Source organism: Balaenoptera acutorostrata, chromosome 2, assembly GCF_949987535.1.
Source record: "Balaenoptera acutorostrata chromosome 2, mBalAcu1.1, whole genome shotgun sequence".
Taxonomy (NCBI): Eukaryota; Metazoa; Chordata; class Mammalia; order Artiodactyla; family Balaenopteridae; genus Balaenoptera; species Balaenoptera acutorostrata.
Window position 1 is genome coordinate 65336283 of NC_080065.1, and position 14490 is coordinate 65350772.

The 14490-nt window shown below is 37.8% G+C and overlaps 1 protein-coding gene across 2 annotated transcripts in view; it reads right to left on the reverse strand.

Moving 5' to 3' along the window:
* AP3B1 (adaptor related protein complex 3 subunit beta 1) overlaps window positions 1-3107 on the reverse strand; it is a 258068-nt gene extending 254961 nt beyond the window's left edge. For both annotated transcript variants that reach the window (XM_057541135.1, XM_057541134.1), the window contains exon 1: window positions 2818-3107. In XM_057541135.1, the coding sequence (XP_057397118.1) occupies window positions 2818-2945 (128 nt within the window). In that variant the 5' untranslated portion in view covers window positions 2946-3107. The remainder of the gene's footprint in view (window positions 1-2817) is intronic.
* Window positions 3108-14490: the final 11383 nt, after the last annotated feature.

Genomic DNA, 14490 nt, shown 5'->3' on the forward strand with positions numbered 1-14490 from the left:
ATTCTTGCAACTTTTTTGCAAACCTGAAACTATTTCAAAGTGTTGATAAATCGTCGAAAATGACAGCAGACGTGCGCCACAACTACTGAGCCTGCACTCTAGAGCTCGCGTGCCACAACTACTGAGCCCGCGTGCCACAACTACTGAAGCCCGCACACCTAGAACCCGTGCTCTGCAACAAGAGAAGCCACTGCAATGAGAAGCCTGCGCACCACAATGAAGAGTAGCCTCCACTCACAGCAACTAGAGAAAGCCCGCGCACAGCAACGAAGACCCAAGGCAGCCAAAAATTTAAAAATAAATAAATTAATTTAGAAAAAAGAAAGAAAATGAGAGCAGAGGGGGTGAGCGAAATGGGTAAAGAGAGTCAAAGGCACAAAGTTCCAGTTATAAAATAAATAAGTCAGGGGGATGTAATGTACAGCATGGTGACTATAGTTAATAATACTGTATTGTATATTTGAAAGCTGCTAAAAAAGTGAATCTTGAAAGTCCTCATCACAGGGAAAAAAACTGTAACTAAGTGTGGTGACGGATGTTAACTAGATTTCTTGTGGTGATCATTTCTCAATATATAAAAATACCTACTGACTACCTACCTACGTTGTACACCTGAAACTAATACATGTCAATTATACTTCAATAAAAAAATAAATTAGAGCAGAGGAACAGGGTAAGCTTTAAGTTTTTTATATAAATTTTGTCATTTGGGTTTTAAAAAAGGTAAGAAATATCACCCTTTAATAAATGAGAGAATGCAAGCTCAAGAGAGATTAAGTTACCACTTCCAGAACAGGGGTCTCCTTGTTTCTGTACAACCCCATTAGGTTGCAATTCAATGGCCAAAATGTTTCTAATTCCTGAAAGCCTCAAGGTCATACACTGTCTACAACTACTATTCAAAGTTTTAAACTTTCAATGAGTTGTATGCATTCTCTAATAAAGGCACAATAAACTTCATCAAGTAGTAGGTAGCACATCCAAGTGCTCAAGAGAATGGGCTCCAATATTAGACTGAGTTCAAATTCAGGCAGTGCAGTGGTTCTAGCTTTGTGATCTTGGGCAAATTAACCACTTGTGCTCCAATTTTCTGATCCGCAAAGTGGGATCAAAGAAGTACCTTTGGGTTGCTCCTTGATCCTCTGTGACACTTGAGCATCACAGAATAGTTTCCCATAAACCATACTCACACTCAGCCAAAGGGTTGTTAGGAGGACCAAATGAAATAATAAATGTAAAGTAGTGTGCACAAGTGCACAAGCAGTCTATAAATGTTAGCTATGTTTATTTTAAATCCAACATGCTCAGTCACCTCAATAGCACTGGTCATAGTCAAAGCTACACATTTTTTTCCAAATCAGGCCCAAATCTGACAAAATAGGAAATGAAAGACTCTAAAAGAAAAACATCTTAGAAGTTCACAAAACATAAAAGTAAATCAATTGTAAGCATATCACATGCAAAACAGACCTATACAGACTTATATGTTAATTCAACAGTTGAAACATCTGCTAATAGAACAGCAGAGCTGCAACAAGCTCCTTGTTGGAACAATCTATCATCTCAATACACAGAATGAAAAATGAAAAATTAGTTATATTGCTTTTAAACTTTTCTAACCTGCGAATAAGGAAACAAATAAATAAACAAACCAAAAACTCTATTTCACACATTCCATACAGGATTTCAGTTAGCTTAATACAGTGAAAATGTTATTCCAATTTCAACTACTAGCACCTTCCAGAATGTCTTTTAAAATAAATTTGAAATTTAATTTAAATTAAATTTTAATATATCTTTCTGACACTGCAAAACCACCAGCACAGCTACTTTACCTTAATTTAGCATAAATCTAGTGTCAGCCTATTATGTGACCATAGTGCTTAGTTAGTACTGAGAGATTAAAAAAAAGAAAAACGTAAAAATGATTACAATAAAATACAAAGTTACCAGAATTCTGTAAGGTTAAAACCATTGCTTCGCCCCCAAAAAAATCAATGCGGGGGCAGGGGGGGGTTTCTTTCCCTTTTCGGTGGCACTTAAAATACTCTTAATAATTTTTTTTTTTACTCTTAATAACTTTTCAAAAAACCACGTATACATTGTTTAGTGTTCATTTAAAAAATTCACACTATTAATTTGTAAAATTTTACCACTTGCTCAGAGTAACACTAAATATTCTCTACTCATATGCTTATTACTGTGTTTGGGATTGGGGTAGTTTTTTTGTTTTGTTTTTTGTTTTAGGGGTTTGTTTTTTGTTTTTTTTTTTTGTCTGTAGTGCAAAGGACGTTGCCCGAGAACATTAATGTCTGTATAAACCAGCTTGTCCATTCATAAAGTGCCTAAAACACCTCCTCGCTCCTGCATTCGAGGGTCACAGAACAGTTTCCCATTAGCCACACTCTCACGTTCCCTCTCAACTCCCCAAACACTCCTTCCACACTAGTGAGCGAATTTCTCCAGGTGTGATCAAGCAAACATTAAAGTAGCTTGAAGCGTTTGTTCAAAATTCAGATGCCTGTGCCCCAGCCCAGACCAATTCAGAGTCTTTGGGGATAGCACCTAAGGGCTCCAAATGGTTCTTTTTTCACTGAAGTTTGAAAACTACTAGAGACTCCCCTCCACACACTCATCCCAAACTCCCAACAACTCCCACCAGTCCCAACTGATCCAGCTGCGGGAAACGTTACCGCTCGGCTCCGGGGCGGTCTCAGCGCAACCCCACCCCTCTCCCGGGAGCCCCATCTCGGTGCCCGTTCCTCCCGGGCACCAGCTCCCCAGTCCCGTCCCCACACCCCAAACCTTTCTCCTCACTTCTTCATATCGCTGCTAAAGAGGCCGAAGGCGCCGGAGGGGGAAATGGTTGAGGTCGCCTCCTGACCCAGCTCCGTCGCCTCCCCTCCTCCGGACTGCTCACTGTAAGCGAAGCTGTTGCTGGACATTGCTGCGGTGCTGCCGAGTGTCGGGTTGGCCCTGCCGGGGGTTCTCTCCGACGGGCTCCCGTCCGAGGAACGCGAAACAAAACTAGTTCTCGTTTGGAGGGGCGCCCGCAGGCGCTTCCGGACTCGTCACGGCTCCCAAAGCCGACCTGGCGGTCCACCCCCTGCGCATGCCCAGTGTGCAGGCGGCCGGAGCCCACCCCCGCCGGGCACTCCAGGGCCTGCCTGGATTTGCCTTCTCCGGGTTTTTGAGGTAGCTGAGAGGCTCGGACCCCGGCTCTGCGGAAGGCAGGCCTCGCGCATGCTGGAGACTAGACTCTCGACTTTTAAACTTTTTTGGAAACAAATACCCGTGTATCCATTTCGATCCCCTAGGAGGTTTCCGAGCCCGGACACCTCTTTGTCGGACTCCTGTTGTAAACCAGTAGCTTTCAGATTTTTCCTGAAACTCCAGTTAACACACCAGATCAACTTTCCTAAACATATCAGGATTGCTTTTCCTGTTTAAGCTGGTTTCTGCTCCTCTCCCTCCAGCCATCTGTGTCTTACACCTGCCCCAGGCAACCTTTGTCGCAGATCTCTGCGTTTAAAGGAAACCTCCAGGGCCCGTCTTTGAGGATCCACCACCTGCCAGATGTGTTCATTGTAGTGAAAGCTTCAAACGAAAATCCTGGGGCCGTTGGTTTCAAGGAGCTGGTGATTCCTACTGGCGTCTGGCTACCAAAAGTAGAATAATATAAAATAGAGTCGCCTCACGCACCAGGAGTAGCCTATCATCTGGGCACCTCCTTCCTTTGTTCTGCCGCTTGTGGTATCACTTACTAAAGTCTTCTGGGGAGTCAAGGCAGAAAGTTGCCTGGCCCCTGAGTAGCACCTGAGAAACCTTTCCAGGAGTAACTTCCCTCAGCCTGACGTTTCGGATGGATTTCAGATCCTACCCTAAACTTTCCGCACTCCTTCCCCTTTAGGCAGACTTTGAAGCTTAGAGCCCTAAGAAACTGTCAGGGGACTACGGAAACACAGTCTGGGGAGGCAGCGCCTGGGTGGGGGAGGGGAGAGCGTCGTACAAGGGTTAGAGTGCTGTCCTCACCTCCTCTAATGGCCACACTGGAAACAACACTGAGGTATCACTACGTACCTACCAAAATGGCCAAAATCCAGAATACGGACACCACCAAACGCTGGTGGGGACGGGGAGCAACAGAAACTCTCATTCATTGCTACTGGGAATGCAAAATTGTACAGCCACATTGGAAGATAGTTGAGCAGTTTCTTGCAAAATTAAACATACTCCTACCATATAATCCAGCAATTGAACTCCTTGGTACTTATCCAAAGGAGCTGAAAACTTATGTCCATGCAAAAATCTACACAGATATTTATAGCATCCTTATTCCGAATTACCAAAACTGGGAAGCTATCAAGATGTCCTTCAGTAGGTGAATGTATAAACAAACGGTGGTACATCCAGACAATTAAATATTATTCAGTGCTAAAAAGAAATGAGCCATCAAACCATGAAAAGACATGGAGGAAACTTAAATGCACATTATTAAGTGAAAGAAGCCAATCTGAAAAGGCTACATACTCTGTGATTCCAATTATGTGACCTTCTGGAAAAGGCCAAACTATGAAGACAGTAAAAAGATCAGTGGTTGCCAGTAATTGAGTTGGGGAGAAGCGGGATGAAAGGCAGAGAACAGAGGATTTTTAGGGCATTGAAAATACTCTATATGATACCATAATGATGGATAAATGTCTCCAAACCCATAGAATGAATAACACCAAGAGTGAACCGTAATGGAAACTATGAACTTTGGGTGATAGTGATGTGTCAATATAGGTTCATCAGTTGTAGCAAATGATCACTCTGGTAAAGATGTGGTAACCGGGGAGGCTGTGCATGTGTAGGGGCAGGGCATATATGGGAAATTTCTGTAACTTCCTCTCAATTTTGCTGTAACCTAAAAATACTCTAGAAAATAGAACCTTAATTTTTTTTTTTTTTATAGCATATAGTTGAGTTTTTTCCTTTTTTTTTTTTTTAATTTATTTATTTATTTTCGGCTGTGTTGGGTCTTCGTTTCCGTGCGAGGGCTTTCTCTAGTTGCGGCAAGGGGGGACCACTCTTCATCGCGGTGCGCGGGCCTCTCACTGTCGCGGCCTCTCCCGTTGCGGAGCACAGGCTCCAGACGCGCAGGCTCAGTAGTTGTGGCTCACGGGCTTAGTTGCTCCGCGGCATGTGGGATCTTCCCGGACCAGGGATCGAACCCGTGTCCCCTGCATTGGCAGGCAGATTCTTAACCACTGCGCCACCAGGGAAGCCCAGAACCTTAATTTTTTAAAAAAAAATTATTTTTAAAAAGAAAAGCCACACTTACTTTGGAAAAAATCATGGCTCTAGGTGGGGGAAGACAGAATGCCCTCCAAACTTCATGTTCTGGTCAAAACTTGGAAGGTTTTTTCTTCAGCTGTTGGAATACCCTTCCAGGGATGAAATGATGGAGCACCTAAAATGTTTTGTTGTCAATATCGATGATATTGATCAATTTATGGAATTTCACCTACAGCTGATTTTTCATGATGATGATGATGATGATGATATATACTTAGTAGATGGCTTAGTATGTACGAGGCACATAAATGATTTTCATATATTAATTTATTTAATAGTAGAAGAAGCTAAGGTTTGCTTTCCTTTATCTGTGAAATGAGGACATTGACATACACATACCCTAGAGACTCTTTGGCATATATTCCTGGGCATAGAATTTCTTGGTTGTAGATTATATGCACCTTTACTGAATATCCTAAATTGTTCTCCAGTATAATTTTAACAGTTCACACTCCCACAGCAATGTATGAGAGATCTTCTTTCCTCACATTCTCACTAACACTTTGTTTTCTTAAAAGTTTTTATCCTCATCAGTATGATAGGTATGAATATTATTTTATTGTAATTGAGTTTCATTTTTGTGTTCATAATGAATGTAAGCATCTTTTTATGATATTGTTCCATTTGCATTTTCTTTTCTGGGAACTGCACATAAAGAAATTTACTCAATTTTACACTGAGTAGTTTGTTTTCCTTATAGATTTGAAGTTCTTTATTCTTAAGTCTGTCTTTCACTGCTTGATTTTATTTGGTAATATTTTCGTATCTTAATTTTTTCATGCAGACTAGTGTAGGAGATTGAACTACAATTTTTTTTACATTGTCCTTGAATGGTGTGGGTATTATGATTATATATTCCTCAAAATATTTGTTGGGTAACTTTCTTTTTCTCTTCTCTGGATTATTATGTATAAGATGCAAAGCATATATTCTTCGGAAAAACAGATGAAACTTTCTTTTATCACTGAAAAGATATTAGGGACTTGACAAGAGTAGACTTGAATTCCCTTACTGTCTTAAGATTCTAAGACAGTTACAGAAGTATTCTTACAGAAATATACAAAAATATATAAAAATAATAACTACATACGTTGAGGTCTAGTGTTCCCATCTCTTCAGAATTCAAAAATCTTTTATATAGTTATGACGTTTTCTGACAGGAAAAAGGTCATGCTTCCAACCAGAAGAAACATCAGCTCTAGTTGAACCAAGACTTATTCTTTGATGCTTGTTACCAAGCCAAAAGCAGATTTTTCTGTTTCCTACCCACATATATAGAATCTCAGGATCATTGATAAATATGCTGCTTTTTCAAAATGATTTTCTCCCTAACCTTTTAACAAAACCTCTGTTGAATTTTCTGATTTCAGCTTCTGTTCATCTGAACCCTCATGATAATAGGTGTTAAATTTGGTATATATATTTTCAAACTTTTTTCTAAGCATAGAAAAACAAATTATACATGTGTATATTTTACCAAATGTCAGTTAAAACTGTATCATCAGCCCCCGATCGCCGCAACTAGAGAAAGCCTGCGCCCAGCAATGAAGACCCAACGCACCCAAAGATAAACTTATTTAAAAAAAAAAAAAAAAAAAAGCCAGGGTTACCTTTCTTCAGGGTTTCAAAAAAAAAAAAAACAACAGGACATACACAGTGAGTCAGCATGGCCTTGGCATGTGGGAAGGGAGTCTTATCATCAAAGGAGGACCAGCATTGGTGTCCCAGGAAAAGGGGCATTTAATCTTTATTTTTTAACATGGACGTTCTTTACTTTTGGTCAATGTGCCCTTTTTCTTTAATAATTAAAGCAGATGTATAATGTATGTTTGATAGGCCCCAACAGGCTATTTTAGTTAGCATAAAATTAAAGTTAACTCATGTATAAGCCAGAATGACTTCCCTATATATCAATATGTGAACATTTCTTTTATCAGCCTCCTTGTGTCAAACCTTTCTGTCCTTGTTATAGGGATGTCAACTCCATGACAGCACCCCGTCCTTGGCCAGGTCCCGAAAGAGAGAGCAGAGCCAGGGTGGGCAGTGAAAGCCTTCAGCCAGTGGCACCTTGGTCCTTGAACTTTTAGTTTTAACCTCTATGGCAAACTCTAAACCAACTAAACTCCCAACCTCCAATTCAATTTTCTGCCCTTGTGTCTTTGTTCACACCAGTTCATGGGCCAGGACAGCTGTCGTCCCTTTTTTCCTGCCAATTCACTCTGAAACTTCCCCTGATCCCCTTCTTTATGAAATATCCCTTCTTTTTCTCCAGATCTCTTTTTTTTCCTCTGAATCCATGTAATATTAAACCCTTTCCTAAACAAACAAACAAACAAACTGTATTATCATACTGCATCTTATTTTTTCTTTTAATGTATTATGGAAATCTTTCCATTCCAATATATATGGCTGCCTCATTGTTTTAAACATACACATAATAGCTCATTCTCTGGGTGCACCTTTACGTATTTAGTCAACTGCCCATACAACATTGCCCATACGTGTGTTTGTACACTAGCATCAGTTTTTCCATAAAGTAAGATCCCAGAAGTCCAATAGCTAGGTCCAATGATGTGCACACTTAAAATTTTAATAGATAGTGCCAAATTTATAACCCAAAAGGAGGGTACCAGTTATCTCTTCTACAAATATTCCTCTGTTTCACCATACCCCTTCCAGCAATGAATATTATAAATCTTTTTAATGTTTGCTAGTCTTATTGGCAAAAAATAAATAATAAAATCCTCACTATTGTTTAAACTTTTATCTCATTTGTTATAATTAGGGTCCACATAATAATGTATTGCCTAAATTGGAAACTTTTAAGACTCTTTATGACACTAGTCATAATTTTACTGGAAGAGCACATATAAACCAGGCCTTTCCCAGGGAAACAGGACTATATTATTACCCCAAGTGGGGTGGAGTTAAAGCATACATTAATTGGCCTTTTGAATTTTTTTCTATTAATTATGCAGAGTTGGCATTTGGTTATTTTTAAATGAGTTATCTGTCTCTTTTATTTGTAGGCACATTATAAATAATGAATGTTAAGCTTTTCTCTTTATTTTCTAGGAGAGTGTAAGTTATAAAAATTGATTCAAAAAGTTGTAGGAAACATGAATAGACTAAATAATTATAGAAAAAATTGAAAAAGTTGTCAAAAATCTACCACCAGAGACATACTAAACCAATACAGTTCTATTAGGCCTATAAGGACTTCCAATTTCTGTTATGTTAAACTATTACTGAATTTTTAAAAAGAAAAAGACAAAGCACTTCCAAATTCATTTTGTAAGACCAGCATTAACGAAATCCAAGCCTGACATTTTTTAGTACAAAAAAAGGAGAGGGCTTCCCTGGTGGCGCAGTGGTTGAGAATCCGCCTGCCAATGCAGGGGACACGGGTTCGAGCCCTGGTCTGGGAGGATCCCACATGCCGCGGAGCACCTGGGCCCGTGAGCCACAGTTGCTGAGCCTGCGCGTCTGGAGCCTGTGCTCCGCAACAAGAGAGGCCGCGGTGGTGGGAGGCCCGCGCACCGCGATGGGGAGTGGCCCCCGCTTGCCACAACTGGAGAAAGCTCGCGCACAGCAACGAAGACCCAACGCAGTCAAAAATAAATAAATAAATAAATAAATAAATAAATAAATAAATAAATAAATAAATAAGGAGAGCTGTAGACTTTCTAAATAATATACTGAACTAATATTAAATGAAAACATAAAATTACCCAGTAGGTTTTACATATAATAAAATAATTTTTAACATTAAAAAACTTATTATACTTATTATATATAGTATATATATCAATAGATATTGGAAATGGATTTAATAACACAATCAGCTCTTCTGATTTAAAGTCATAATTAATAACCTATGAAATGGAAGGAAATAGTGTTACCATTATTGTGCATATACAGTAGTCCCCACTTGTCCACAGTTTTGCTTTCCATAGTTTCAGTTACCTGCAGTCAACTGCAGTCCAAAAGTATTAAATGAAAAATTCCAGAAATAAACAATTTATAAATTTTAAATTGCATGCCGTTCTGAGTAGCATGATGAAATCTTGTGCTGTCCCACTCTATTCTGCCCAGGACATGAATCATCCCTTTGTCCAGCATATCCACGCTGTATACACTACCTGTTCATTAGTCACTTAGTAGCCATCTCGTTTATCTGTATCACAGGGCTTGTATTCAAGTAAACCTTATTTTATTTAATAATAGACACAAAGTGCAGGAGTAGTGATGCTGGCAATTTGAATACTCTCTTACTGTGCCTAATTTATAAATTAAATATTATCATTGCTATGTATGGATAGAAAAAAACATAGTATATGTACGGTTCAGTACTATTCATGGTTTCAGGCATCCACTGGGGTTTTTTAACATATCTATCATGGATAAGGGAGGACTACTGTATAAATGTTGTATGTAGAGATTATGTTAAAATACCTCCACAAAACATATAAAGTAAAACACATATTCATATTTAATAGTGAAACATGAAAGTATTCCAACTAGAGTCAGAAAAAGAATAGATATGCCTAATAACACCATTACCATTTAATACTCTTCTATAGATTCTAGATAATGCAATAAGATAAGAAAGATAAATAAAAAAATAAATAGTGGGAAAGAAAAGATTATAATATTTATTGATAATATGATTATCTTGCTGGAAAATCTAAGAGAAAATTATTAGACCTTTACATTGATTCAGCAGAGTGGCCAGATTCAAAATCCAATAGCACTCCTATGCATCAATAATATCTACTTACAAAATGTAATTTTAAAAAGACCCTATTCCACAGTAGCAACAAATAAGCCTTAAGGAATTTATAAGATGTAAGTGAAAAAAAACTAATATTTCACCAAAGTGTGGGCAGCAGGGGAAAGACCTGAAAAGAGAGTCTGTGTTTCTGGATGGGAATATTCAAGTGTTTCTATATATTTAACGCAGCTTCCATCAAAATTTAAAAATTTTACCAGACAAATTGAATCTAAAGTTTATCTGGAAAAATAAATGCAGCTTAAAGCAAGAAATCTGGGAAGGAGTGGAGTATAGCATGGTGAAGGAATTACCCTACCACTCACATAAATGTACTATAAAATTATCACAATTTAAACGTTTGGTAGTGTCCCAAGAATCAGTAGACTGATTGATAGAATAGAAAGAGACTAGCTCTAAGTGAATATTGACATTTTGATAAAGTTAACATTTCAGAACACTTATGAAATAATGTATTCTTCAATGAATGGTACTGGGATAATTAATTAGTTAACTATAGGGCAAAAAATAAAGTTAGATTTCTGTATTAATTTCTGATGGCTGCTGTAACAAATTACCAGACGACTAGCAGCTTAAAACAACATAAATTTATTCTCTTGCAGTTCTGGAGCTCAGAAGGTTGAAATCAAGATATACATTCTAAAGTATGGGCAGGGCAACTCCTTCCAGAGCTCTAGGGGATAAGACCTTCCTTGCTTCTTCTAGCTGCTAGAGCTGCATTCCTTGCATTCCTTGGCTCTTGGCCCCTTCTTCCATCTTTAAGGCCAGCAGCATAACATCTTCAAAACTCTCTGCTCTGTCTTCACTTTGCCTTCTCCCAATCTGTGACAAGTCTCCCTCTGCCTCCTTCCTACATGGACATTTGTGATTATATTTAGGACCTACCCAGGAAATCCAGGCTAATCTCATCTCAAAATCCTTATTTTAATCATGTCTGCAAAGTCACAATTGCCATATAAGGTAACATTCACAATTTCTAGGAATTAGGATTTGAATATATTTAGGGGTTATCATTCAGCCTACCACAATCTCTAACTCACACAATTTAAACATAAATTCCAGATTGATCAAAAATAAACCACAAAACTTGAATAAATTTTAGGAAAATATTTTCAGGATTGAGGATGGTTAAGGATTGGGGTAAAAAAGACTCTCAGCATAAATCTAGGCTAGAAACAAAAAACAAATATTTATAAAACAATAAATTTTATACAAATAATTTTAGCAGCCTTTACAATTAGAAAATGATTCTCTTATGGTTTTTAATAGAATTTAAATTTTACAGCGTTAGTGAAGACATGAGGTACAAATTTCACAAGTATTTTTCTAAGTGCTCCCATTTCAAAAAACATTTAAATTTGAATTATGAAGAAAACAATAATTTGATCTCTAATAACAAGAGTTTCCATTTATTGAGCTCTTAAATATTTCAGGATCCAAATTAATTACATGTGCTTACCATTGTCCTGCTTGATCCTCATTTACATCTAAGGACTTAATTGTGAGCCACTCCCCCTAGTTTACTACACTCCAGACAGTCTGGTGTTTTGTTTCTTGATCCACCAAGCTTGTTCTGACCTGGAAGACCTTACTTGCTGAGTTCTCTGCCCAGAACATTCTTCCAATGGGTCATCAAAAGGCTGACTCCATCAGCTTTATTCAGGCTTTATTCTATTCAGCTGTTCACTCAAATATCACCTATCAGAGGTCTTCCCTGACCACCCATTCTAATTCGGTACTTGCCCTGATTCTCACCCCCATTGGTAAACAGAATTGATTGGGACAGCTGAGCCTTTTATTTAGCTATGCTTTGCTCTGTGATACAAATCCCTCTGGAAGTTTTGCATTGAGTTAAAGAGGACAGCTTTCCCAGATAGAGTACAAAGTTTCTTTTGCCAAATGCATATGAGTTGTCATGCCCTCCTGTTTAAAGAAACCCCGTGATCAATTATTTTGGAATGTGAAGAACTCTTCTGTAACTGAATTTATGCAATCCTCCAATTTACCAAGCATTTGGGGATTTTCATATTTCAGGTTTTCTGAAGTGGTACACACCTGCAAACTTATGCTTTGAAAATGCCATGACCTCATTATTATATTTTATAATGAAATTGATCTGGAAAAATGCAATGTGATAAACCCTACATTAGACAATGACTAATATTTATTTGAGATGATGATATAAGAATAGAAACTATTATCTCTAAATATCACAAAGGGAATTTTTAGGCCACTTATATTCTCTTATTTTATTTAAGAGTTTTAGATGCACTTAATCTCAGAGGCAAAGGCTTAAGTTATACAAAATGATTTTGTTATATTTTTCCTCACATTCCTAACATATTGACTATTTTTATTCAGTCCTAGGTTTCGGAAGGAGTTTAAATAGCTAGGTGATGTGCTCAGCAAAGATAAGCTCTGCTGAAGTAAAAGTCTAGTGGGAACATCTTCCTCATATCCTCTCTCCGAGGCTCACTTACAAATCAGTGAATGTAGCTTTCCTTTCTACCTCCCTTTTACAGCCGAAAGAACAATCAACCATATCCCTGTTCGAACCCTGACTCCATCACCAGCTAGATGTACAAAGGCAGGCAAGTTCTTAATCTTTCTGAGACTGAAAGTTCCTAAAAGCTATTAGTTCTCTTCCTCGTTTGAAAATAAAACTCTTTTTTAAAAAATTAATTAATTAATTTATTTTTGGCTGCGTTGGGTCTTCATTGCTGTGCACGGGCTTTCTCTGGTTGCGCGAGTGGAGGCTACTCTTTTTTGCGGTGTCCGGGCTTCTCATTGTGGTGGCTTCTCTTGTTCCGGAGCACGAGCTCTAGGCATGTGGGCTTCAGTAGTTGCAGCACATGGGCTCAGTAGTTGTGGCGCACGGGCTTAGTTGCTCCGCGGCATGTGAGATCTTCCCGGACCAGGGATCGAACCCCTGTCTCCTGCATTGGCAGGCCGATTCTTAACCACTGCGCCACCAGGGAAGCCCCAAACTCTTTTTTTAACGAAAGGAATGTACGTTCAGAATACTGCTCATCCAGGTACAAATAAACTTCCTAACTTCTATGTTAATGAAATCTCTGGACTTGCCCCTAAATGTTGAAATTATAGGATCAACTCCCTTAGATATCTTCTAAAACTCCTTAAAATGTGAAAGCTCTGAAATTTTTATATGCAGAGAGGAATCTGAATGTTTTATTAATACAGTCAACAAATACATATGGAACTTACCTTGCACATGGCACATGCTTGGCACAAAATTGAGGAAAAGCCAAGCCTTTAACTCAAAGACATCATAGTAAGAAGAGATAACCCTCTACATGAATATGTGTAACACTATAGTACAAGATAGTAATGGTGAAAATACGTAATATATTCAATAAAGATTAATATCTTCAATATATTGCAATATATTCAAAAAAGATTAAATTTTTTACTTTTATTAGTTATATTAAATAATTCAAAAATCATTCACTCACATCCCATTGTTATAGTTCTATTGTTTTACTATAAACCAGACAGTCTTCTAAGTGCTTGGCATGTATTAACTCACTTGATCCTCATACAATCCTGTAAGGTAGTAACCATTACATCTTCATTTCATAGGTGAAAAAACTGAAGAATTGGGCTTAAGAAATTTGTCCAAGTTTACACAACTAATAAATAGCAGACCTGGTCTTTGAACCTAGACCAGACTTCAAGGTCCACAATTTTAATTACCCTGCTACACCACCTCTTCAGATACTTAATAATATATCTTAGAGATGTATCAATATATTTCAAACTTATTTGTTCTTTTGTCCAGCTGCATACTTTTCCATTTTATGGCTGTATCATAATTCATTAAACTAGTCCCCCTAATGATGAACATTGATTTATTTCTAATTTTTTTGTTATTATAAACTACGATTCCATAAATTTGACAGTGATATATTTTGTAGCATGTTGCTATCTATGATTCTCTGAAAGGCAAGTCCATGACTATTATAGGACCCTAAATTGGCACTCCCCTCATTATTGCATCATCTCTCATAGCTATAAGGTAGATTTACTAAGTGCAATGAGAGATGGAAACAAACTGAATAAGTGGTAAAAGAAATCACATAGAATGCAATAACACTTGAGCTAGACCTTAGGTATGGAAAAGTTAATTTACGCAGGTAAATGAGATACATATAGACTTCATAGTAATGAAACAATCAGAGGCATTTTTCACAGACATTAGGATAATAGAGTAATTCTATATCTTAAGTGAATGCAAAGATTTGAAAACTTAATATTGAACAACATTGGTTTTGCAGTTAATAGTTAAAAGAAACACTACGTACATACTACAAGGGTCAGAAGTTAATCTTTGTGGTACCATA